Source organism: Oncorhynchus clarkii, chromosome 3 (genome assembly GCF_045791955.1).
Source record: "Oncorhynchus clarkii lewisi isolate Uvic-CL-2024 chromosome 3, UVic_Ocla_1.0, whole genome shotgun sequence".
NCBI lineage: Eukaryota > Metazoa > Chordata > Actinopteri > Salmoniformes > Salmonidae > Oncorhynchus > Oncorhynchus clarkii.
This window is the reverse complement of record NC_092149.1, coordinates 13,944,760-13,967,758: the sequence shown is the minus strand read 5'-3', so window position 1 is coordinate 13,967,758 and position 22,999 is coordinate 13,944,760. Positions and strand designations below refer to the sequence as shown.

Genomic DNA, 22,999 nt, shown 5'->3' with positions numbered 1-22,999 from the left:
ACAGGGTCAGAGGTGAATCTAGTTGATGATCCCTGTGGTACAGGGTCAGAGGTGAATCTAGTTGATGATCCCTGTGGTACAGGGTCAGAGGTGAATCTAGTTGATGATCACTGTGGTACAGGGTCAGAGGTGAATCTAGTTGATGATCCCTGTGGTACAGGGTCAGAGGTGAATCTAGTTGATGATCCCTATGGTACAGGGTCAGAGGTGAATCTAGTTGATGATCCCTGTGGTACAGGGTCAGAGGTGAATCTAGTTGATGATCCCTGTGGTACAGGGTCAGAGGTGAATCTAGTTGGTGATCCCTGTGGTACAGGGTCAGAGGTGAATCTAGTTGATGATCCCTATGGTACAGGGTCAGAGGTGAATCTAGTTGATGATCACTGTGGTACAGGGTCAGAGGTGAATCTAGTTGATGATCCCTGTGGTACAGGGTCAGAGGTGAATCTAGTTGATGATCCCTGTGGTACAGGGTCAGAGGTGAATCTAGTTGATGATCCCTGTGGTACAGGGTCAGAGGTGAATCTAGTTGATGATCCCTGTGGTACAGGGTCAGAGGTGAATCTAGTTGGTGATCCCTGTGGTACAGGGTCAGAGGTGAATCTAGTTGATGATCCCTGTGGTACAGGGTCAGAGGTGAATCTAGTTGATGATCCCTGTGGTACAGGGTCAGAGGTGAATCTAGTTGATGATCCCTGTGGTACAGGGTCAGAGGTGAATCTAGTTGATGGTCCCTATGGTACAGGGTCAGAGGTGAATCTAGTTGGTGATCCCTGTGGTACAGGGTCAGAGATGAATCTAGTTGATGATCCCTGTGGTACAGGGTCAGAGGTGAATCTAGTTGATGATCCCTGTGGTACAGGGTCAGAGGTGAATCTAGTTGGTGATCCCTGTGGTACAGGGTCAGAGGTGAATCTAGTTGGTGATCCCTGTGGTACAGGGTCAGAGGTGAATCTAGTTGATGATCCCTGTGGTACAGGGTCAGAGGTGAATCTAGTTGATGATCCCTGTGGTACAGGGTCAGAGGTGAATCTAGTTGATGATCCCTGTGGTACAGGGTCAGAGGTGAATCTAGTTGATGATCCCTGTGGTACAGGGTCAGAGATGAATCTAGTTGATGATCCCTGTGGTACAGGGTCAGAGGTGAATCTAGTTGATGATCCCTGTGGTACAGGGTCAGAGATGAATCTAGTTGATGATCCCTGTGGTACAGGGTCAGAGGTGAATCTAGTTGATGATCCCTATGGTACAGGGTCAGAGGTGAATCTAGTTGATGATCCCTATGGTACAGGGTCAGAGGTGAATCTAGTTGATTATCCCTATGGTACAGGGTCAGAGATGAATCTAGTTGATGATCCCTGTGGTACAGGGTCAGAGGTGAATCTAGTTGATGATCCCTGTGGTACAGGGTCAGAGGTGAATCTAGTTGATGATCCCTGTGGTACAGGGTCAGAGATGAATCTAGTTGGTGATCCCTGTGGTACAGGGTCAGAGGTGAATCTAGTTGATGATCCCTGTGGTACAGGGTCAGAGATGAATCTAGTTGGTGATCCCTGTGGTACAGGGTCAGAGATTAATCTAGTTGATGATCCCTGTGGTACAGGGTCAGAGGTGAATCTAGTTGATGATCCCTGTGGTACAGGGTCAGAGATGAATCTAGTTGATGATCCCTGTGGTACAGGGTCAGAGGTAAATCTAGTTGATGATCCCTGTGGTACAGGGTCAGAGGTGAATCTAGTTGATGATCCCTGTGGTACAGGGTCAGAGGTGAATCTAGTTGGTGATCCCTGTGGTACAGGGTCAGAGGTGAATCTAGTTGATGATCCCTATGGTACAGGGTCAGAGATGAATCTAGTTGATGATCCCTGTTGATGATCCCTGTGGCACAGGGTCAGAGGTGAATCTAGTTGGTGATACCTGTGGTACAGGGTCAGAGGTGAATCTAGTTGATGATCCCGATGGTACAGGGTCAGAGATGAATCTAGTTGATGATCCCTGTGGTACAGGGTCAGAGGTGAGTCTAGTTGATGATCCCTGTGGTACAGGGTCAGAGATGAATCTAGTTGATGATCCCTGTGGTACAGGGTCAGAGATGAATCTAGTTGATGATCCCTGTGGTACAGGGTCAGAGGTGAATCTAGTTGATGATCCCTGTGGTACAGGGTCAGAGGTGAATCTAGTTGATGATCCCTGTGGTACAGGGTCAGAGGTGAATCTAGTTGGTGATCCCTGTAGTACAGGGTCAGAGGTGAATCTAGTTGATGATCCCTGTGGTACAGGGTCAGAGGTGAATCTAGTTGATGATCCCTGTGGTACAGGGTCAGAGGTGAATCTAGTTGATGATCCCTGTGGTACAGGGTCAGAGGTGAATCTAGTTGATGATCCCTGTGGTACAGGGTCAGAGGTGAATCTAGTTGATGATCCCTGTGGTACAGGGTCAGAGGTGAATCTAGTTGATGATCCCTGTGGGACATGGTCAGAGGTGAATCTAGTTGATGATCCCTGTGGTACAGGGTCAGAGGTGAATCTAGTTGATGATCCCTGTGGTACAGGGTCAGAGATGAATCTAGTTGATGATCCCTGTGGTACAGGGTAAGAGGTGAATCTAGTTGATGATCCCTGTGGTACAGGGTCAGAGGTGAATCTAGTTGATGATCCCTATGGTACAGGGTCAGAGGTGAATCTAGTTGGTGATACCTGTGGGACATGGTCAGAGGTGAATCTAGTTGATGATCCCTATGGTACAGGGTCAGAGGTGAATCTAGTTGATGATCCCTGTGGTACAGGGTCAGAGGTGAATCTAGTTGGTGATCCCTGTGGTACAGGGTCAGAGGTGAATCTAGTTGATGATCCCTGTGGGACATGGTCAGAGGTGAATCTAGTTGATGATCCCTATGGTACAGGGTCAGAGGTGAATCTAGTTGATGATCCCTGTGGTACAGGGTCAGAGGTGAATCTAGTTGATGATCCCTGTGGTACAGGGTCAGAGGTGAATCTAGTTGATGATCCCTGTGGTACAGGGTCAGAGGTGAATCTAGTTGATGATCCCTGTGGTACAGGGTCAGAGGTGAATCTAGTTGATGATCCCTGTGGTACAGGGTCAGAGGTGAATCTAGTTGGTGATCCCTGTGGTACAGGGTCAGAGGTGAATCTAGTTGATGATCCCTGTGGTACAGGGTCAGAGGTGAATCTAGTTGATGATCCCTGTGGTACAGGGTCAGAGGTGAATCTAGTTGATGATCCCTGTGGTACAGGGTCAGAGGTGAATCTAGTTGATGGTCCCTATGGTACAGGGTCAGAGGTGAATCTAGTTGGTGATCCCTGTGGTACAGGGTCAGAGGTGAATCTAGTTGATGATCCCTGTGGTACAGGGTCAGAGGTGAATCTAGTTGATGATCCCTGTGGTACAGGGTCAGAGGTGAATCTAGTTGGTGATCCCTGTGGTACAGGGTCAGAGGTGAATCTAGTTGGTGATCCCTGTGGTACAGGGTCAGAGGTGAATCTAGTTGATGATCCCTGTGGTACAGGGTCAGAGGTGAATCTAGTTGATGATCCCTGTGGTACAGGGTCAGAGGTGAATCTAGTTGATGATCCCTGTGGTACAGGGTCAGAGGTGAATCTAGTTGATGATCCCTGTGGTACAGGGTCAGAGATGAATCTAGTTGATGATCCCTGTGGTACAGGGTCAGAGGTGAATCTAGTTGATGATCCCTGTGGTACAGGGTCAGAGATGAATCTAGTTGATGATCCCTGTGGTACAGGGTCAGAGGTGAATCTAGTTGATGATCCCTATGGTACAGGGTCAGAGGTGAATCTAGTTGATGATCCCTATGGTACAGGGTCAGAGGTGAATCTAGTTGATTATCCCTATGGTACAGGGTCAGAGATGAATCTAGTTGATGATCCCTGTGGTACAGGGTCAGAGGTGAATCTAGTTGATGATCCCTGTGGTACAGGGTCAGAGGTGAATCTAGTTGATGATCCCTGTGGTACAGGGTCAGAGATGAATCTAGTTGGTGATCCCTGTGGTACAGGGTCAGAGGTGAATCTAGTTGATGATCCCTGTGGTACAGGGTCAGAGATGAATCTAGTTGGTGATCCCTGTGGTACAGGGTCAGAGATGAATCTAGTTGATGATCCCTGTGGTACAGGGTCAGAGGTGAATCTAGTTGATGATCCCTGTGGTACAGGGTCAGAGATGAATCTAGTTGATGATCCCTGTGGTACAGGGTCAGAGGTAAATCTAGTTGATGATCCCTGTGGTACAGGGTCAGAGGTGAATCTAGTTGATGATCCCTGTGGTACAGGGTCAGAGGTGAATCTAGTTGGTGATCCCTGTGGTACAGGGTCAGAGGTGAATCTAGTTGATGATCCCTATGGTACAGGGTCAGAGATGAATCTAGTTGATGATCCCTGTTGATGATCCCTGTGGCACAGGGTCAGAGGTGAATCTAGTTGGTGATACCTGTGGTACAGGGTCAGAGGTGAATCTAGTTGATGATCCCTATGGTACAGGGTCAGAGATGAATCTAGTTGATGATCCCTGTGGTACAGGGTCAGAGGTGAGTCTAGTTGATGATCCCTGTGGTACAGGGTCAGAGATGAATCTAGTTGATGATCCCTGTGGTACAGGGTCAGAGATGAATCTAGTTGATGATCCCTGTGGTACAGGGTCAGAGATGAATCTAGTTGATGATCCCTGTGGTACAGGGTCAGAGATGAATCTAGTTGATGATCCCTGTGGTACAGGGTCAGAGGTGAATCTAGTTGATGATCCCTGTGGTACAGGGTCAGAGGTGAATCTAGTTGATGATCCCTGTGGTACAGGGTCAGAGGTGAATCTAGTTGATGATCCCTGTGGTACAGGGTCAGAGGTGAATCTAGTTGGTGATCCCTGTAGTACAGGGTCAGAGGTGAATCTAGTTGATGATCCCTGTGGTACAGGGTCAGAGGTGAATCTAGTTGATGATCCCTGTGGTACAGGGTCAGAGGTGAATCTAGTTGATGATCCCTGTGGTACAGGGTCAGAGGTGAATCTAGTTGATGATCCCTGTGGTACAGGGTCAGAGGTGAATCTAGTTGATGATCCCTGTGGTACAGGGTCAGAGGTGAATCTAGTTGATGATCCCTGTGGGACATGGTCAGAGGTGAATCTAGTTGATGATCCCTGTGGTACAGGGTCAGAGGTGAATCTAGTTGATGATCCCTGTGGTACAGGGTCAGAGATGAATCTAGTTGATGATCCCTGTGGTACAGGGTAAGAGGTGAATCTAGTTGATGATCCCTGTGGTACAGGGTCAGAGGTGAATCTAGTTGATGATCCCTATGGTACAGGGTCAGAGGTGAATCTAGTTGGTGATACCTGTGGGACATGGTCAGAGGTGAATCTAGTTGATGATCCCTATGGTACAGGGTCAGAGGTGAATCTAGTTGATGATCCCTGTGGTACAGGGTCAGAGGTGAATCTAGTTGGTGATCCCTGTGGTACAGGGTCAGAGGTGAATCTAGTTGATGATCCCTGTGGGACATGGTCAGAGGTGAATCTAGTTGATGATCCCTATGGTACAGGGTCAGAGGTGAATCTAGTTGATGATCCCTGTGGTACAGGGTCAGAGGTGAATCTAGTTGATGATCCCTGTGGTACAGGGTCAGAGGTGAATCTAGTTGATGATCCCTGTGGTACAGGGTCAGAGGTGAATCTAGTTGATGATCCCTGTGGTACAGGGTCAGAGGTGAATCTAGTTGATGATCCCTGTGGTACAGGGTCAGAGGTGAATCTAGTTGATGATCCCTGTGGTACAGGGTCAGAGGTGAATCTAGTTGATGATCCCTGTGGTACAGGGTCAGAGATGAATCTAGTTGATGATCCCTGTGGTACAGGGTCAGAGGTGAATCTAGTTGATGATCCCTGTGGTACAGGGTCAGAGGTGAATCTAGTTGGTGATCCCTGTGGTACAGGGTCAGAGGTGAATCTAGTTGGTGATCCCTGTGGTACAGGGTCAGAGGTGAATCTAGTTGATGATCCCTGTGGTACAGGGTCAGAGGTGAATCTAGTTGATGATCCCTGTGGTACAGGGTCAGAGGTGAATCTAGTTGATGATCCCTATGGTACAGGGTCAGAGGTGAATCTAGTTGATGATCCCTGTGGTACAGGGTCAGAGGTGAATCTAGTTGATGATCCCTGTGGTACAGGGTCAGAGGTGAATCTAGTTGATGATCCCTGTGGTACAGGGTCAGAGGTGAATCTAGTTGATGATCCCTATGGTACAGGGTCAGAGGTGAATCTAGTTGATGATCCCTGTGGTACAGGGTCAGAGGTGAATCTAGTTGATGATCCCTTTGGTACAGGGTCAGAGGTGAATCTAGTTGATGATCCCTATGGTACAGGGTCAGAGGTGAATCTAGTTGATGATCCCTGTGGTACAGGGTCAGAGATGAATCTAGTTGATGATCCCTGTGGTACAGGGTCAGAGATGAATCTAGTTGATGATCCCTGTGGTACAGGGTCAGAGGTGAATCTAGTTGATGATCCCTGTGGTACAGGGTCAGAGGTGAATCTAGTTGATGATCCCTGGGGTACAGGGTCAGAGGTGAATCTAGTTGATGATCCCTGTGGTACAGGGTCAGAGGTGAATCTAGTTGATGATCCCTGTGGTACAGGGTCAGAGGTGAATCTAGTTGATGATCCCTGTGGTACAGGGTCAGAGGTGAATCTAGTTGGTGATCCCTGTGGTACAGGGTCAGAGGTGAATCTAGTTGATGATCCCTGTGGTACAGGGTCAGAGGTGAATCTAGTTGATGATCCCTGTGGTACAGGGTCAGAGGTGAATCTAGTTGATGATCCCTGTGGTACAGGGTCAGAGGTGAATCTAGTTGGTGATCCCTGTGGTACAGGGTCAGAGGTGAATCTAGTTGATGATCCCTGTGGTACAGGGTCAGAGGTGAATCTAGTTGATGATCCCTGTGGTACAGGGTCACAGGTGAATCTAGTTGATGATCCCTGTGGTACAGGGTCAGAGGTGAATCTAGTTGATGATCCCTGTGGTACAGGGTCAGAGGTGAATCTAGTTGATGATCCCTGTGGTACAGGGTCAGAGGTGAATCTAGTTGATGATCCCTGTGGTACAGGGTCAGAGGTGAATCTAGTTGATGATCCCTGTGGTACAGGGTCAGAGGTGAATCTAGTTGATGATCCCTGTGGTACAGGGTCAGAGGTGAATCTAGTTGATGATCCCTATGGTACAGGGTCAGAGGTGAATCTAGTTGATGATCCCTGTGGTACAGGGTCAGAGATGAATCTAGTTGATGATCCCTGTGGTACAGGGTCAGAGGTGAATCTAGTTGATGATCCCTGTGGTACAGGGTCAGAGGTGAATCTAGTTGATGATCCCTGTGGTACAGAGTCAGAGATGAATCTAGTTGATGATCCCTGTGGTACAGGGTCAGAGGTGAATCTAGTTGATGATCCCTGTGGTACAGGGTCAGAGGTGAATCTAGTTGATGATCCCTGTGGTACAGAGTCAGAGGTGAATCTAGTTGATGATCCCTGTGGTACAGGGTCAGAGGTGAATCTAGTTGATGATCCCTGTGGTACAGGGTCAGAGGTGAATCTAGTTGGTGATCCCTATGGTACAGGGTCAGAGGTGAATCTAGTTGATGATCCCTGTGGTACAGGGTCAGAGGTGAATCTAGTTGGTGATCCCTATGGTACAGGGTCAGAGGTGAATCTAGTTGATGATCCCTGTGGTACAGGGTCAGAGGTGAATCTAGTTGGTGATCCCTGTGGTACAGGGTCAGAGGTGAATCTAGTTGATGATCCCTGTGGTACAGGGTCAGAGATGAATCTAGTTGATGATCCCTGTGGTACAGGGTCAGAGATTAATCTAGTTGGTGATCCCTGTGGTACAGGGTCAGAGGTGAATCTAGTTGATGATCCCTGTGGTACAGGGTCAGAGGTGAATCTAGTTGATGATCCCTGTGGTACAGGGTCAGAGGTGAATCTAGTTGATGATCCCTGTGGTACAGGGTCAGAGGTGAATCTAGTTGATGATCCCTGTGGTACAGGGTCAGAGGTGAATCTAGTTGATGATCCCTGTGGTACAGGGTCAGAGGTGAATCTAGTTGGTGATCCCTGTGGTACAGGGTCAGAGGTGAATCTAGTTGATGATCCCTGTGGTACAGGGTCAGAGGTGAATCTAGTTGATGATCCCTGTGGTACAGGGTCAGAGATGAATCTAGTTGGTGATCCCTGTGGTACAGGGTCAGAGATGAATCTAGTTGATGATCCCTATGGTACAGGGTCAGAGGTGAATCTAGTTGATGATCCCTGTGGTACAGGGTCAGAGATGAATCTAGTTGATGATCCCTGTGGTACAGGGTCAGAGATGAATCTAGTTGATGATCCCTGTTGTACAGGGTCAGAGGTGAATCTAGTTGATGATCCCTGTTGATGATCCCTGTGGTACAGGGTCAGAGGTGAATCTAGTTGATGATCCCTGTGGTACAGGGTCAGAGGTGAATCTAGTTGATGATCCCTGTGGGACATGGTCAGAGATGAATCTAGTTGATGATCCCTATGGTACAGGGTCAGAGGTGAATCTAGTTGATGATCCCTGTGGTACAGGGTCAGAGATTAATCTAGTTGATGATCCCTATGGTACAGGGTCAGAGATGAATCTAGTTGATGATCCCTGTGGTACAGGGTCAGAGATGAATCTAGTTGATGATCCCTGTGGTACAGGGTCAGAGGTGAATCTAGTTGATGATCCCTGTGGTACAGGGTCAGAGATGAATCTAGTTAATGATCCCTGTGGTACAGGGTCAGAGGTGAATCTAGTTGATGATCCCTGTGGTACAGGTTCAGTGGTGAATCTAGTTGGTGATCCCTATGGTACAGGGTCAGAGGTGAATCTAGTTGATGATCCCTGTGGTACAGGGTCAGAGATGAATCTAGTTGATGATCCCTGTGGTACAGGGTCAGAGGTGAGTCTAGTTGATGATCCCTGTGGTACAGGGTCAGAGATGAATCTAGTTGATGATCCCTGTGGTACAGGGTCAGACGTGAATCTAGTTGATGATCCCTGTGGTACAGGGTCAGAGGTGAATCTAGTTGATGATCCCTATGGCACAAGGTCAGAGGTGAATCTAGTTGATGATCCCTGGGGTACAGGGTCAGAGGTGTGTTCCTCCCTACCATCTCTGCCATTGAGGATATGTAGGGTAATCTGATCCTAGATCTGTGGTTAGGGGTGTCTTGGACCTCCAACCAGTGTTTCATCCTCTGATGTCACTCTCTCTCTCTCATCACAGCGGCGTACCCTGCTGCCTATGGATTGGTCGGCCAGCATTTTCCACAGCAACCTACCCTGGTTGCCCAGCAACACCAGCAGCCCCAGCAACAGCAGCAGCGAGAAGGTGATGTCACTTCCTGTCTCTCAGACAGCACCTGTTGTGTGTGTGTGTGTGTCTCAGATTGGTGTGCGTTTGAATCACAGATCCTCATGAATATTTGTGTGAGTGTGTCTCTCCGTCGCAGACCCTAACGTGTGTGTGTTCCTCCCCTAGGGCCGGAGGGTTGTAATATCTTTATCTACCACCTACCTCAGGAGTTCAGTGACAGTGAGATGCTCCAGATGTTTCTGCCCTTTGGAAACGTCATCTCAGCTAAAGTCTTTGTAGACCGCGCCACCAACCAGAGCAAGTGCTTCGGTAAGACAGAGAGAGAGGGATTGGAGGGGGAGACATAGGAGAGAGGCAGGGATGGGTGAATAGTGAGTATCCAGGAGAAAAGGAAAGAAAGGAGGAACGGAGAAGAAATGGAGGGAGATAAGTGAGAATTGCAATTCCACCTGTTGCTATGATACATGATGATCATAACTCACAGTTGCTGGTAGCATACTGTATGACTGTATCTCTGTCTGTCGCAACGAAGCAATGTGATTATACATGTTATATTACATTTCAGAATGTTTCTCTCTCTGTTCCCTCTTCCTCTCTCGTTCCTCCCTCCGTTCCCTCTTCCTCTCTCGTTCCTCCCTCCGTTCCCTCTTCCTCTCTCGTTCCTCCCTCCGTTCCCTCTTCCTCTCTCGTTCCTCCCTCCGTTCCCTCTTCCTCTCTCGTTCCTCCCTCCGTTCCCTCTTCCTCTCTCGTTCCTCCCTCCGTTCCCTCTTCCTCTCTCGTTCCTCCCTCCGTTCCCTCTTCCTCTCTCGTTCCTCCCTCCGTTCCCTCTTCCTCTCTCGTTCCTCCCTCCCCCCAGGTTTTGTGAGTTTTGACAACCCATCCAGTGCCCAGACTGCCATCCAGGCTATGAATGGGTTCCAGATCGGCATGAAGAGACTCAAGGTGCAGCTGAAACGACCTAAAGACGCCAACCGCCCCTACTGAAGGAGAGAGGTGAGAAGGGATAGGGGCTGGGAAAGAGAGAGGGAGGAGAAAGAATGTGTGGATAGAGGGATGGAGGAATGGGAGGCAATAAAAAAGGAGACTGGCGGGTAGAAGAGAGGAGGGGAGGAGGCAAGAGAGAGGTGGGGTGGAGGGGAGGAGGGTAGGAGGGAGGAGAAAGGAGGGACGAGAGAGGAGGGTAGGAGAGAGGAGGGTAGGAGGCAGGAAAGAGGAGGGTAGGAGGAAGGAGAGAGGAGGGTAGAAGAGAGGAGGGTAGAAGAGAGGAGAGAGGAGGGTAGGAGGCAGGAGAGAGGCGGAGAGGAGAGAGGAGGGTCGGAGTGAGGTTGGGGAGGCATGTAAGAGAGAAGTGATGGGAAGGAGGAGGGATATTTGGGTTTGGGGAGGAAACAGGAAAGAATGAATGGAGTTTATGCAAGTTGCTGTCAGTCACATCTTTCTAAAATGCTGATTGGTGAAAGGGCTATATGACGAGAGTGGGCGGGATCTTAAATAAGCAGTGCATATGTGGTAAAGAATATTAAACACATGAAATAACAAAAAATGCTTTGTAGGTAGTTTAATCATTTAGAGATTTTGTAGCCAAATTAAAACTAAATTATTGAAATATTGTTATCCAACTTTATATTTTTTATTTATTTTTATTTTCTGATGTTTTTGAATCTTTTCCTGAAACAACAACACACCTCACCTGAGATCCTCCCGTCCAATCATAATTCGCGGGATCCCATCACTATGGTTACCTAGCGACCGATAAAGCCCCGACCCCCCTTCCTCTCACGTGTTGTAAGTTGATTGGTTGGCCTGTGTCTGGGTTGCTGTGGAGGTGGATTGCCTGTGCTGGTTGCCCTTGGCGATTTGTTTGTTTGTTCCGTCGCCCGAGCAACCGGCCATGCACTGACCTGCATGCCCTGTTGCCGTGGTGACCACAGACTGTGTTTGGTGCATTGTGACTTTATTTTGTATTGACCTGTGCACATACTGATCAATAACTGTCAATAACTGGGATCTGATAAATTAAGTATCAATTGATTCGATTGAATATCCGCATTGACTGATGGATAATTGTATTGGATATTTGGATAAAAACTGTATTAATGGTCGTTGTTTTTCCGCAGTTTAGTTTTTGATCAGTTTCTGTAGTGTTCTGTTTGGTGTCATTACCATTATAGTGCTACTGTATATTTGGGCTAGACTGAGGTGGGCAAGGGGGCTGTGTGTGTGTGTGTGTGTGTGTGTGTGTGTGTGTGTGTGTGTGTGTGTGTGTGTGTGTGTGTGTGTGTGTGTGTGTGTGTGTGTGTGTGTGTGTGTGTGTCTAAAGTTAACTGTGTGTTTACAGTATGTTTCTTAATGTTTTCATACAGTCTCTAACCAGGCCATTCAGTGTGTAATGGGGTAACAGGTAATGGGGCCCCTTCATGTGTTGTTGGGTTTAAAGTACAGATTTACGCCGTAAACTATCCCAGTCTAGCCTAGAACTATCCCAGCCTAGTCCAGCCCAGCCCAGCCCAGCCTAGTCCAGCCCAGCCTAGGCTAGCCCAGCTCAGTCCAGTCCAGCCCAGCCTAGTCCAGCCCAGCCTAGTCCAGCCCAGCTCAGTCCAGTCCAGCCCAGTCTAGTCCAGCCCAGTCCAGCCCAGCCCAGCCTAGTCCAGCCCAGTCCAGTCCAGCCCAGCCCAGCCCAGCCCAGCCCAGCCCAGCCCAGCCTAGTCCAGCCCAGCCCAGCCTAGTCCAGCCCAGCCCAGCCCAGCCTAGTCCAGCCCAGCCATCTGCATTTGGTGCTGATCATAGCCTATGTGGATATAGAGGTGGGTAACTCATTTGTAAGGAAAATGTGTGAAATTATTTTGCATGTGTAAGCTAAGCAAGGAATTGTAAATAACTCCCGATAAACAGCACACATTCCTAGGATAAGTCCAAGTCCATCTCATAGTTTAAAGAGCCTTCATCACCCGGTCGCATTTCCTTCATCTGCACTGAAACCAAGTAATAGCTGAAAACAATATGGTGGAAGATGAGCAGATGAGCGTAGAGAGGAAAGAGACAGGGAGAGAGAGGAAGTTACTTCAGACTATTCAGATGCAGCACTGGACTGTGGACCTCTGATGACACTAAACTCTGCTGATCTGGATTCTGATTGGTAGGCTGTGTGTCCTTGACTTCTGATTGGTAAGACTGTGGACTGGCCTGACTTTCTGATTGGTGTCTATTTCCCCTTCTTTTCTACCAGTCTATTTCCCCCTCCTGTTTTATATCTCTCTATCACTCCTCTCCTTTTATCCCCTCCCATCTTTCTTTCTCCTTCTTTCTCTCTCTTGCTTCCTTTCTCTCTCCCCTTCTCTCACCCCCCTGGCCGGTGTCTTGAGGTAATGGTTTGTGGTTGTTATGGTGTTAAACATTGCCTCTTGTCGATTGGAGAACAGACTTAAACTATAGGAATTCTGGGAGAATTAATAACATTAAGGAAAAATTGTGTCTTGGTATGGGTAGAGGTTACCCATAGAGCCAGATCTAGGATCAGCTAACCTGCCCCAAATCAAAACGTTAACCATATGGGAGAAAACACAAAACTGACCTTAGATCAGTTTATCTGAATAATCTAATAATAACATTAAAAGACAACAAATGAGAAAAATGTATTGTAATTGCTTTAATTTACAAATTTACCAGAGAAGCTACCACACAGAATTCTAAGCTACTTGTGGACTAAGGGAGACTGTTACCCAGAATTTCTATACTGCAACTGCCAGAGAGTGATGCATGTTGGGAACCTTTGCTTGCCGTGATCTAAGACACAAGTACAACGTGTGCGTGCACGGACACACACACACACACACACACACAGACATACATACAATTACAGAAAAGGCAAAAGGCCTCCCAAATGACGACAACAACATTCATGGATATTTCACTGTGTTGAGCTGCATGCCCTGGACACTCTGTATGTCTATGTGTAAAAGCACCATGACGTTATCCCTGTTGAAAAACACAGAGGTTTACTATAGTAACCAATGATGCAGACTTAGTAGAGGTAAACTGTTTTGTGCAAATGGTTTCTGGTAATATTTTTGTTGGAAATGTCATCCACATGAGGGATGAATTGTTTCTATACTGTTATTTCTTTGTTCTCTGATATATAGAGGATTATAGTAGAGGTTAATAACCACAAGACTATATCCATGTCCTAACAAGCTCTCTCTCTCTCTCTCTCTCTCTCTCTCTCTCTCAGACTCTGGCCATGGTGGAATCCCAGCGTGCATTGCGCCCTCAGACCTACTACCTTTCTTTTGAGCGACGGGGAACAGCACACACACAAATACCACACACACACACACACACATTGCACTCTAAAAGGACCAAGGCACAGATATTGACCAATGTAAATATTATAGTCCTCACACACACAAACACTGACATACTTTCAAATACATATATGTCAGTAATCGTACCCTTTGAACTGGACTCAGTTTGAAAATGGTTTGTGAGGAGTTTGTCTGGAGTGTGTAGGGCAGTGAAGATCACACACATACACGACCCAGGAAGTACTTACTAAAGTCATTGATGAGATGATGAATAATGGTGATATATCACTTCTTTGGACCATAACATGTCATATTACATGGCTATTACATGTGTATAACATGATACAAATAGGAAGGCCTCCATTTCGTAATAAAAAAAGGAAAACAGGAAAAAATATTGAGACAAAAATGAGTCATTTAGAGAAACTTTGGAGAGAGATCCTTATGGCCTGTAAATAATTTAGTTTAAGAAGAGTAACATTTAGAAAATTACAAAAAAATGCAAAAAGAAGAGTACTTTAGATAAATCACTGAAAAATGACACAATATTATTATTATTATTGTTATTATTATTATTATTATCTTCGTTAGGGGATATTGTATTAGAAATAAAGAAAAGGGAGAATCACAAACATATTTTCAATTTCTACTTAGATTGTAGGATAAATGTGGGAGGGAGGGACTGCACCTTTTCTGGGAGGTTTCAATATCTGAACAATGTTTTATTTATTGACTAATTTATCAATTATTTTTGTTAATGGGGAGAAATGATGAAGGGTTTAAAGGGGTTACGAGTTTCTGATTTTAGAATTTTTTTAGAGCAAAAAAGGGTCTGTTTCTGTCAGACTCTGTCAGAGTAATTATAATTATGAATGAATTATTACAACAATGATATTTATTTCTTATTTATTGAGTCTGTTTTTGATCCAATCTCTTTTTAAGTTAAAATAAAAAGTATTATACATCAAATACGTTTTATTTATTGTGTTTGTGTGTGTGTGTGTGTGTGTGTGTGTGTGTGTGTGTGTGTGTGTGTGTGTGTGTGTGTGTGTGCGTGTGCGTGTGTGTGTGTGTGTGTGTGTGTGTGTGTGTGTGTGTGTGTGTGTGTGTGTGTGTGTGTGTGTGTGTGTGTGTAAGAGAGAGAGAGGGAGGGATAGAGGGGGGGAGAGAGAGAGAGAAGTCCGTGAGAGAGAGGTGGAGGGGAGAAGGAACAGTTAAAATATGTAAAAGAGAGAGAGAAGGAACAGTATAGATTGTAATTGACCAGTAGAGGGCGAGACAGGCACATTCCAGTCTCCACCTCCGTAGGTAGTTAGTTATCTCTCGAGAGGTTCTGGTAGATATGGTAGGTAGGGTATAGTCCTGCCCCAAACCACCAGGAGTTATCTAGGTTTATGTGTTCAAGGGTGAGAGAGTTTATTAGTCATTCTTTATGAGAGCCTGAGTGTGCATGGTGTTTATAAATAGTTGGGAAAGCTACTGCATGATGGCTATGTGATTGTAATCAGATCACAGTCAAAGGTTAGCTCTGCACTGAAGTCTGAGGCTGGCCAGTGTCTATACGGGTCCACACTTTTGAGTGTTCAATTATTACCGTGCTAGTGCTGACGCTGTTACACTTCCTGGTCCATTCTTTTCTGCAAATTATTTCACAGCTATTCTTTCAAAATAATATTTATGTATTTATTGTAAGACACATATTGATGTAATCAGTTAATGGTGCCACCTGTCAATGCTTTTATAGGGCAGGATAATGACGATTGAAATGGTTTCTCTGTCCAGATCTGTCTACACTTGTACGATATACAGACAGAATATGTGTCCGACTACCTCTGAAGGTGTATGGGGTCGTTTGATTGTCTACACCTGTCTACAAATGTGGGCACAATGAGCATGTGGACAAGACCAGGACAAAGGACGCAAGTTAGAACCATGTATTAACGGAGCTAGAGTCCGTGTTTGGGACTGAACACTTTCAGTGTTATGCACATACATATAAGTTAATGTTTTTAAATGTATGTAAATTGTGAAGTATTTTGTCTGTAATGTCTTTCTCGTTATATGTCGGGCCCCAGTAAGACGAGCTGTCACCATTGGCATCGGATCCTAATAAGTCAAATGCAATAACAACTCATAGTATTTTGATCAGTATGAAGTGTATATAGTTTACAAAAATGGGGTTATACAATAACACTTTATGTAGTATTTTAAGTCTTTTTTTCCACATGCTCTTATGTATGTGTTAATAAAAACTTCAGAAATGGTAGCAGAGATGCTCAAATGTTAATTAGCATAACCATAGACTCATAAAACTGGTACATCACTTCCACTTACGGGTGGCCAAAAATAATTATTTGAATGCCACGCCCTCACGAATCCAATATAATTATCCAGTGTGCCTTGCCTTTTTATGTGAATTGTAGTGTTACCGCCCATGACTGTATTTGTTAGTGAGAGAGACATGGTTGTTGAATTCGTTCATTTTCAGTTCCATGGACTTGACAAAGTGAGTTTCTACTGTATGTGAATGTTATCATTAATACTAAACTGTTTCTAATAATATATCACACTTTTTCTGGCTTGCAAAGTGACATGTAACTCCCATTGGAATCCAGCTAGAGTTAGGACATCCAACAGTTTACATTTATATTCACACGCAACCTGTCATGATCGTCGTAGTGAGGAGACCAAAGCACAGCGTGATGTGAATACATCCTTTTAATGATAGACGAAAAAACATGAAGTACACTAAACAAACGTGACCACTATCAATACTGAGCGCAAACATGCAACATCACATAGACAATAACCCACGAAATACCCAAAGAAGATGGCTGCCTAAATATGGTTCCCAATCAGAGACAACGATAAACAGCTGCCTCTAATTGAGAACCAATCTAGGCAACCATAGACATACATAAACACCTAGATGGTAAACAACCCCATAAACCTACAAAAAAAACCTAGACAGTCCAAAAACACATACATCACCCATGTCACACCCTGACCTAACCAAAATATATAAAGAAAACAAAGAATACTCAGGTCAGGGTGTGACACAACCTGCATTCAGAACAACTTTCAGGGTTAGGAACAAATTATTAACACTCGTTGGTGTAACTCAATCAACAACAAAAAATAATCCAAATCTAATGTATTTATATAGCCCTTCGTACATCAGTTGATATCTCAAAGTGCTGTACAGAAACCCAGCCTAAAACCCCAAACAGCAAGCAATGCAGGTGTAGAAGCACGGTGGCTAGGAAAAACTCCCTAGAAAGGCCAAAACTCAGGAAGAAACCTGGAGAGGAACCAGGCTGCACCTTAGAGACTGATGCACCATCTACTGTACATAGAGTCATTGATAATACATCTAATTAACTGATTGGATTAGTTAAAAAATATATATGTTGTTTATCTTTGTGTTGCATAAGATTAATCAATCAATTAGTGTAATGCAAAAACACAGTTATTAAAAACAATCCTAAAAAAAATCTAGTTGCAGTGGGCATGCTGGGAAATATGATAATGATGGACGTGGTTTTGATGGGAATGTTTTATTCTCCACTAAGTAAAAATGACACAAACTGTCACACTCAACACTAGTAATTAACACCAACACTGGGGTTATTTTACACCAATGAGTGTTAACTGCACTCTTAGAGAGTTAACACCTGAATCAACATTCTAAATGTTATACTGAAAAATGAGCAGTGCCCTGCCCTGAAACTTAGACAATATCATTAGCCAGCTACCATTGGTACTCTACCCTGCACCTTAGAGACTGATGCACCATCTACAGTACATAGTCATTGAACACTGGTCACTTTAATAATGTTTACATACTGTTTTACCCACTTTACATGTACAGTGCATTGGGAAAGTATTCAGACCCCTTGACTTTTTCCACATTTTGTTACGTTTCAGCCTTATTCAAACATGTATTCAATTGTTTTTCCCCCTCATCAATCTACACACAATACCCTATAATGACAACGCAAAAACAGGTTTTTAGACATTTTTGCAAATGTATTAAAAATAAAAAACGGAAATATGACATTTACATAAGTATTCAGACCCTTTATTCGGTACTTTGTTGAACCACCTTTTGCAGCGATTACAGCATTGAGTATTCTTGGGTATGTATGACGCTATAAGCTTGGCAAACCTGTATTTGGGGAGTTTCTCCCATTCTTCTCTACAGATCCTCTCAAGCTCTGTCAGGGTGGATGGGGAGCATCGATGCACAGTTATTTTCAGGTCTCTCCAGAGATGTTCGATCGAGTTCAAGTCCAGGCTTTGGCTGGGTCACTCAAGGACATTCAGAAACTTCTCCCGAAGCCACATTGTCTTGGCTGTGTGCTTAGGGTTGTTGTACTGTTGGAAGGTGAACCTTCGCCCCAGTCTGAGGTCCTGAGCTCTCTGGAGCAGGTTTTTATCAATGATCTCTCTGTACTTTGCTCCGTTCATCTTTCTCTCGATCCTGACTAGTCTCCCAGTCCCTGCCACTGAAAAACATCCCCGCAGCCTGATGCTGCCACCACCATGCTTCACCGTAGGGATGGTGCCAGATTTCCTCCAGACGTGATGCTTGGCATTCAGGCTAAAGAGTTCAATCTTGGTTTCATCAGACCCGAGAATCTTGTTTCTCATGGCCTGAGAATCTTTAGGTGCCTTTTGGCAAACTCCAAGTGGGCTGTCATGTGCCTTTTACTGCGGAGTGGCTTCCGTCTGTTACTATAAAAGCCTGATTGTTAGAGTGCTGCAGAGATGGTTGTCCTTCTGGAAGGTTTTCCCATCTCCACAGAGGAAATCTGGAGCTCTATCAGAGTGATCACCGGGTTCTTGGTCACCTCCCTGACCAAGGCCCTTCTGCCCCGATTGCTCAGTTTGGCCGGGTGGCCAGCTCTAGGAAGTCATGGTAGTTCCAAACTTCTTCCATTTAAGAATGATGGAGGCCACTGTGTTCTTGGGGACCTTCAAAGCTGCAGAAATAATAAATTTTTTGGTACCCTTCCCCAGATCTGTGCTTCGACATAATCCTGTCTCGGAGCTCTACAGACAATTCCTTCAATCTCATGGATTGGTTTTTGCTCTGACATGCAAAAGCATGTCAGCATCATCTGTGACAGGTGTGTGCCTTTTCAAATCATGTCCAATACATTGAATTTACTACCCGTGGACTCCAATCAAGTTGTAGAAACATCTCAAGGATGATCAATGGAAACAGGATGCACCTGAGCTCAATTTAGAGACTCATAGCAAAGGGTCTGAATGCTTATGCAAATAAGATATTTACATAAGTCATTTCTAAAAACCTGTTTTCGCTTTGTCATTATGGGGTATTGTGTGTTGATTGATGAGAATTTAAAAATATATATATTTTAGAATAAGACTAATGTAACAAAATGTGGAAAAATTCAAGGGGTCTGAATACTTTCCTAATGCATTGTTTATACTGTATTCTAGTGATGGCTTATCTTATATAACTACTGCTGTACACACCTTTTCTATTCACATACTGTCCATACTGTCTTTACACACACCATTCACTTAGGGTGAGTTCAGAAAGAGTGGGACATCATATCAACTGGCACAGCTTAATCCTAAGGGTTTATTTATTGGTCTTGGTTACTAAATCCTTGCTGAGAAACCACATGATCCAAATCACATCAATTCATTGGTGTCACCTCATCAAGGGGGTCAGAGCAAACTTCAAACGTTTTTTTCTGTTTTGATGTTAAGGTATAAAACTGTCATAAATAATGCTCTGTGCCAAATGGTGATGTAAATGTGCATACTATGTACTGGTGCATCAAAATACATTCAAAAGTTGCTAATATTATGTTTCCATTTTGTAATTCAGTCATTGTTTTTCAACCATAGCTAGCTAAAGTAGGACTGCATGGAGTAGCTGAAGTAGGACGGCATGGAGTAGCTAAGTTGAGACAGCATAGAGTAGCTAAAGTAGGACGGCATGGAGTAGCTGAAGTGGGACAGCATGGAGTAGATCAAGTGGGACAGCATAGAGTAGCTAAAGTAGCACGGCATGGAGTAGCTGAAGTGGGACAGCATGGAGTAGCTAAGTTGAGACAGCATAGAGTAGCTAAAGTAGGACGGCATGGAGTAGCTGAAGTGGGACAGCATGGAGTAGATAAAGTGGGACAGCATAGAGTAGCTAAAGTAGGACGGCATGGAGTAGCTGAAGTGGGACAGCATGGAGTAGCTAAGTTGAGAAAGCATAGAGTAGCTAAAGTAGGACGGCATGGAGTAGCTGAAGTAGGACAGCATGGAGTAGCTAAGTTGAGACAGCATAGAGTAGCTGAAGTAGAACGGCATGGAGTAGCTGAAGTGGGACAGCATGGAGTAGATAAAGTGGGACAGCGTAGAGTAGCTAAGTTGAGACAGCATAGAGTAGCTAAAGTAGGACGGCATGGAGTAGCTGAAGTGGGACAGCATGGAGTAGCTAAGTTGAGACAGCATAGAGTAGCTAAAGTAGGACGGCATGGAGTAGCTGAAGTAGGACAGCATGGAGTAGCTAAAGTAGGACGGCATGGAGTTGCTGAAGTGGGACAGCATGGAGTATCTGAAGTAGGACAGCATGGAGTAGCTGAAGTGGGACAGCATGGAGTAGCTGAAGTGGGACAACATGGAGTAGCTGAAATGGGACGGCATGGAGTAGCTGAAGTGGGACAGCATGGAGTAGCTGAAGTGGGACAACATGGAGTAGCTGAAATGGGACGGCATGGAGTAGCTGAAGTGGGACAGCATGGAGTAGATAAAGTGGGACAGCATAGAGTAGCTAAAGTAGGACGGCATGGAGTAGCTGAAGTGGGACAGCATGGAGTAGCTGAAGTGGGACCGCATGGAGTAGCTGAAGTGGGACCGCATGGAGAAGCTGAAGTGGGACAGTCTTATAGGCTTTTCCAATGGAGTAAAGAGTTCCAGTTTACATTAGGGACCTCCTGTACTTAGGCTAGACAGGGCTCTGTTGTTGTATAACTATATCCTGTTCTCTTGTAGTACTGTTATTAGTACTGCTATTTGAGTCAATTCAGAAAAAGTGAGACCCTTTTTGCATTTCCCTCTTCTGTAACCTCTTCAGACCTCTAGCCAACAAATTAGCCCTACACATGATACATTCTGAAATCCTCAGATGTCTCCTAATCACACAAAATCAAATTGTCATTGGGTTACAATTAACACTATAACAATGTGTTCTAGTTCACCTGACCTGCTGTCCCAGTCTACCAATACAAACTGAAAATATGGTTTTGACTCAGCGTACACAAATGTGTGTCTTATGTCTCCAGTGAATATGATATTTTGTGTGTGTGTGTGATAAGGAAACGTCTTGAGGATTTCAGAAATGTATTATGTGGCTTTGGGATATGTTGGATAGATGTCGAAAAAGGTTACAGGAGACATAAATGCAAAGCGTGTCTAACGGCTTTCTTCCTGGGAAGGAGAGGCGGACCAAAACGCAGCGTGGTTAGAGTTCATGTTCATTTAATAAGGTAACTCAAACAGGATACAAAACAATAAACGTGAAAACCGAAACAGTCCTAACTGGTGCATAAAACACAAAGACAGGAAACAACCACCCACAAATCCCAACACAAAACAGGCTACCTAAATATGGTTCCCAATCAGAGACAATGACTAACACCTGCCTCTGATTGAGAACCAGATCAGGCCAAACATAGAAATAGACAAACTAGACACACAACATAGAATGCCCACCCAGCTCACGTCCTGACCAACACTAAAACAAGGAAAACACAAAAGAACTATGGTCAGAACGTGACAGTGTCCCACCTATTCCAAAATCCCCATGCATATAGGCCTACTGTATTTTTATATTTCAGACTCTGGTCCGGAAGCTAAATTCCTGCAACTCCATTTTGCCAAATGGGATTATGTACTGTGTATTAAAATACTGTATTCTCCACATAGCTCCTTCTATTATTTCTACTACACACCACACCACATATTTACTTATATACTAGATGTTTGACATAGAGTAGCTCACTGTAATATATCTACTGGTGTACAGTGTTGTGTTGGCTGTACATGTCATTCTTAGTATATCTTGTGTAAATTCATCCGGTGTATATCCTTATAGATTGCATTTGGATAACTGTTACAGAGCCATTTGGGTTAACTGGATTCATTCCAACATTTCAAGATTTATTTATAATGTTTTATTATTTGTGGAGCCTACTTGTTTGACATTTTACTGCATTGCATTAGGAGCTAGTAACATAAGCATTTCACTGCACCCGCTATAACATCTGCTAAACTGTGTATGCGACCAATAAACAGTGATTTGAGCATATAGAGGACTTTACATTCATTACCGCGATGTTCAGCACTGTGCTTGTCTGGTCTCATCTCATCCTCCCTTTGAACTCGATGTTCAGCACTGTGCTTGTCTGGTCTCATCTCATCCTCCCTTTGAACTCGATGTTCAGCACTGTGCTTGTCTGGTCTCATCTCATCCTCCCTTTGAACTCGATGTTCAGCACTGTGCTTGTCTGGTCTCATCTCATCCTCCCTTTGAACTCGATGTTCAGCACTGTGCTTGTCTGGTCTCATCTCATCCTCCCTTTGAACTCGATGTTCAGCACTGTGCTTGTCTGGTCTCATCTCATCCTCCCTTTGAACTCGATGTTCAGCACTGTGCTTGTCTGGTCTCATCTCATCCTCCCTTTGAACTCGATGTTCAGCACTGTGCTTGTCTGGTCTCATCTCATCCTCCCTTTGAACTCGATGTTCAGCACTGTGCTTGTCTGGTCTCATCTCATCCTCCCTTTGAACTCGATGTTCAGCACTGTGCTTGTCTGGTCTCATCTCATCCTCCCTTTGAACTCGATGTTCAGCACTGTGCTTGTCTGGTCTCATCTCATCCTCCCTTTGAACTCGATGTTCAGCACTGTGCTTGTCTGGTCTCATCTCATCCTCCCTTTGAACTCGATGTTCAGCTTCACGTGCAAATTGCCCGATCAGCCACTTACTATCCGGTTGCATAGAAGTCAGTGATGTTTTAACTCTTGTCCCCATCTGTCCCGCCCACTCAGCTATAGGGGACCAGTGGTGACATAATTCAAAATGCTATTCCAATTACGCGCAACTTTTGGTATAGCCTACATGTGCGCCACACTATATGTCTCAGTGGCAGTGGTGTAAAAGTACTTAAGTAAAAAGACTTTAAAGTACTACTTAAGTTGTTTTTTGGGGTATCTGTACTTTACTTTTTATATTTTTGAGTACTTTTATTTGATGACTCCTTGCTGTCC

General features: G+C 44.9%; 1 protein-coding gene across 2 annotated transcripts in view; it reads left to right on the top strand.

The window, feature by feature from the left end:
* The window catches only part of LOC139388431 (CUGBP Elav-like family member 3), an 82,647-nt gene extending 68,105 nt beyond the window's left edge, over positions 1 to 14,542 (top strand). For both annotated transcript variants that reach the window (XM_071135101.1, XM_071135093.1), the window contains exons 11-14: positions 9,310 to 9,414; positions 9,565 to 9,708; positions 10,256 to 10,392; positions 13,628 to 14,542. In XM_071135101.1, the coding sequence (XP_070991202.1) occupies positions 9,310 to 9,414; positions 9,565 to 9,708; positions 10,256 to 10,383 (377 nt within the window). In that variant the 3' untranslated portion in view covers positions 10,384 to 10,392; positions 13,628 to 14,542. The remainder of the gene's footprint in view (positions 1 to 9,309; positions 9,415 to 9,564; positions 9,709 to 10,255; positions 10,393 to 13,627) is intronic.
* Positions 14,543 to 22,999: the final 8,457 nt, after the last annotated feature.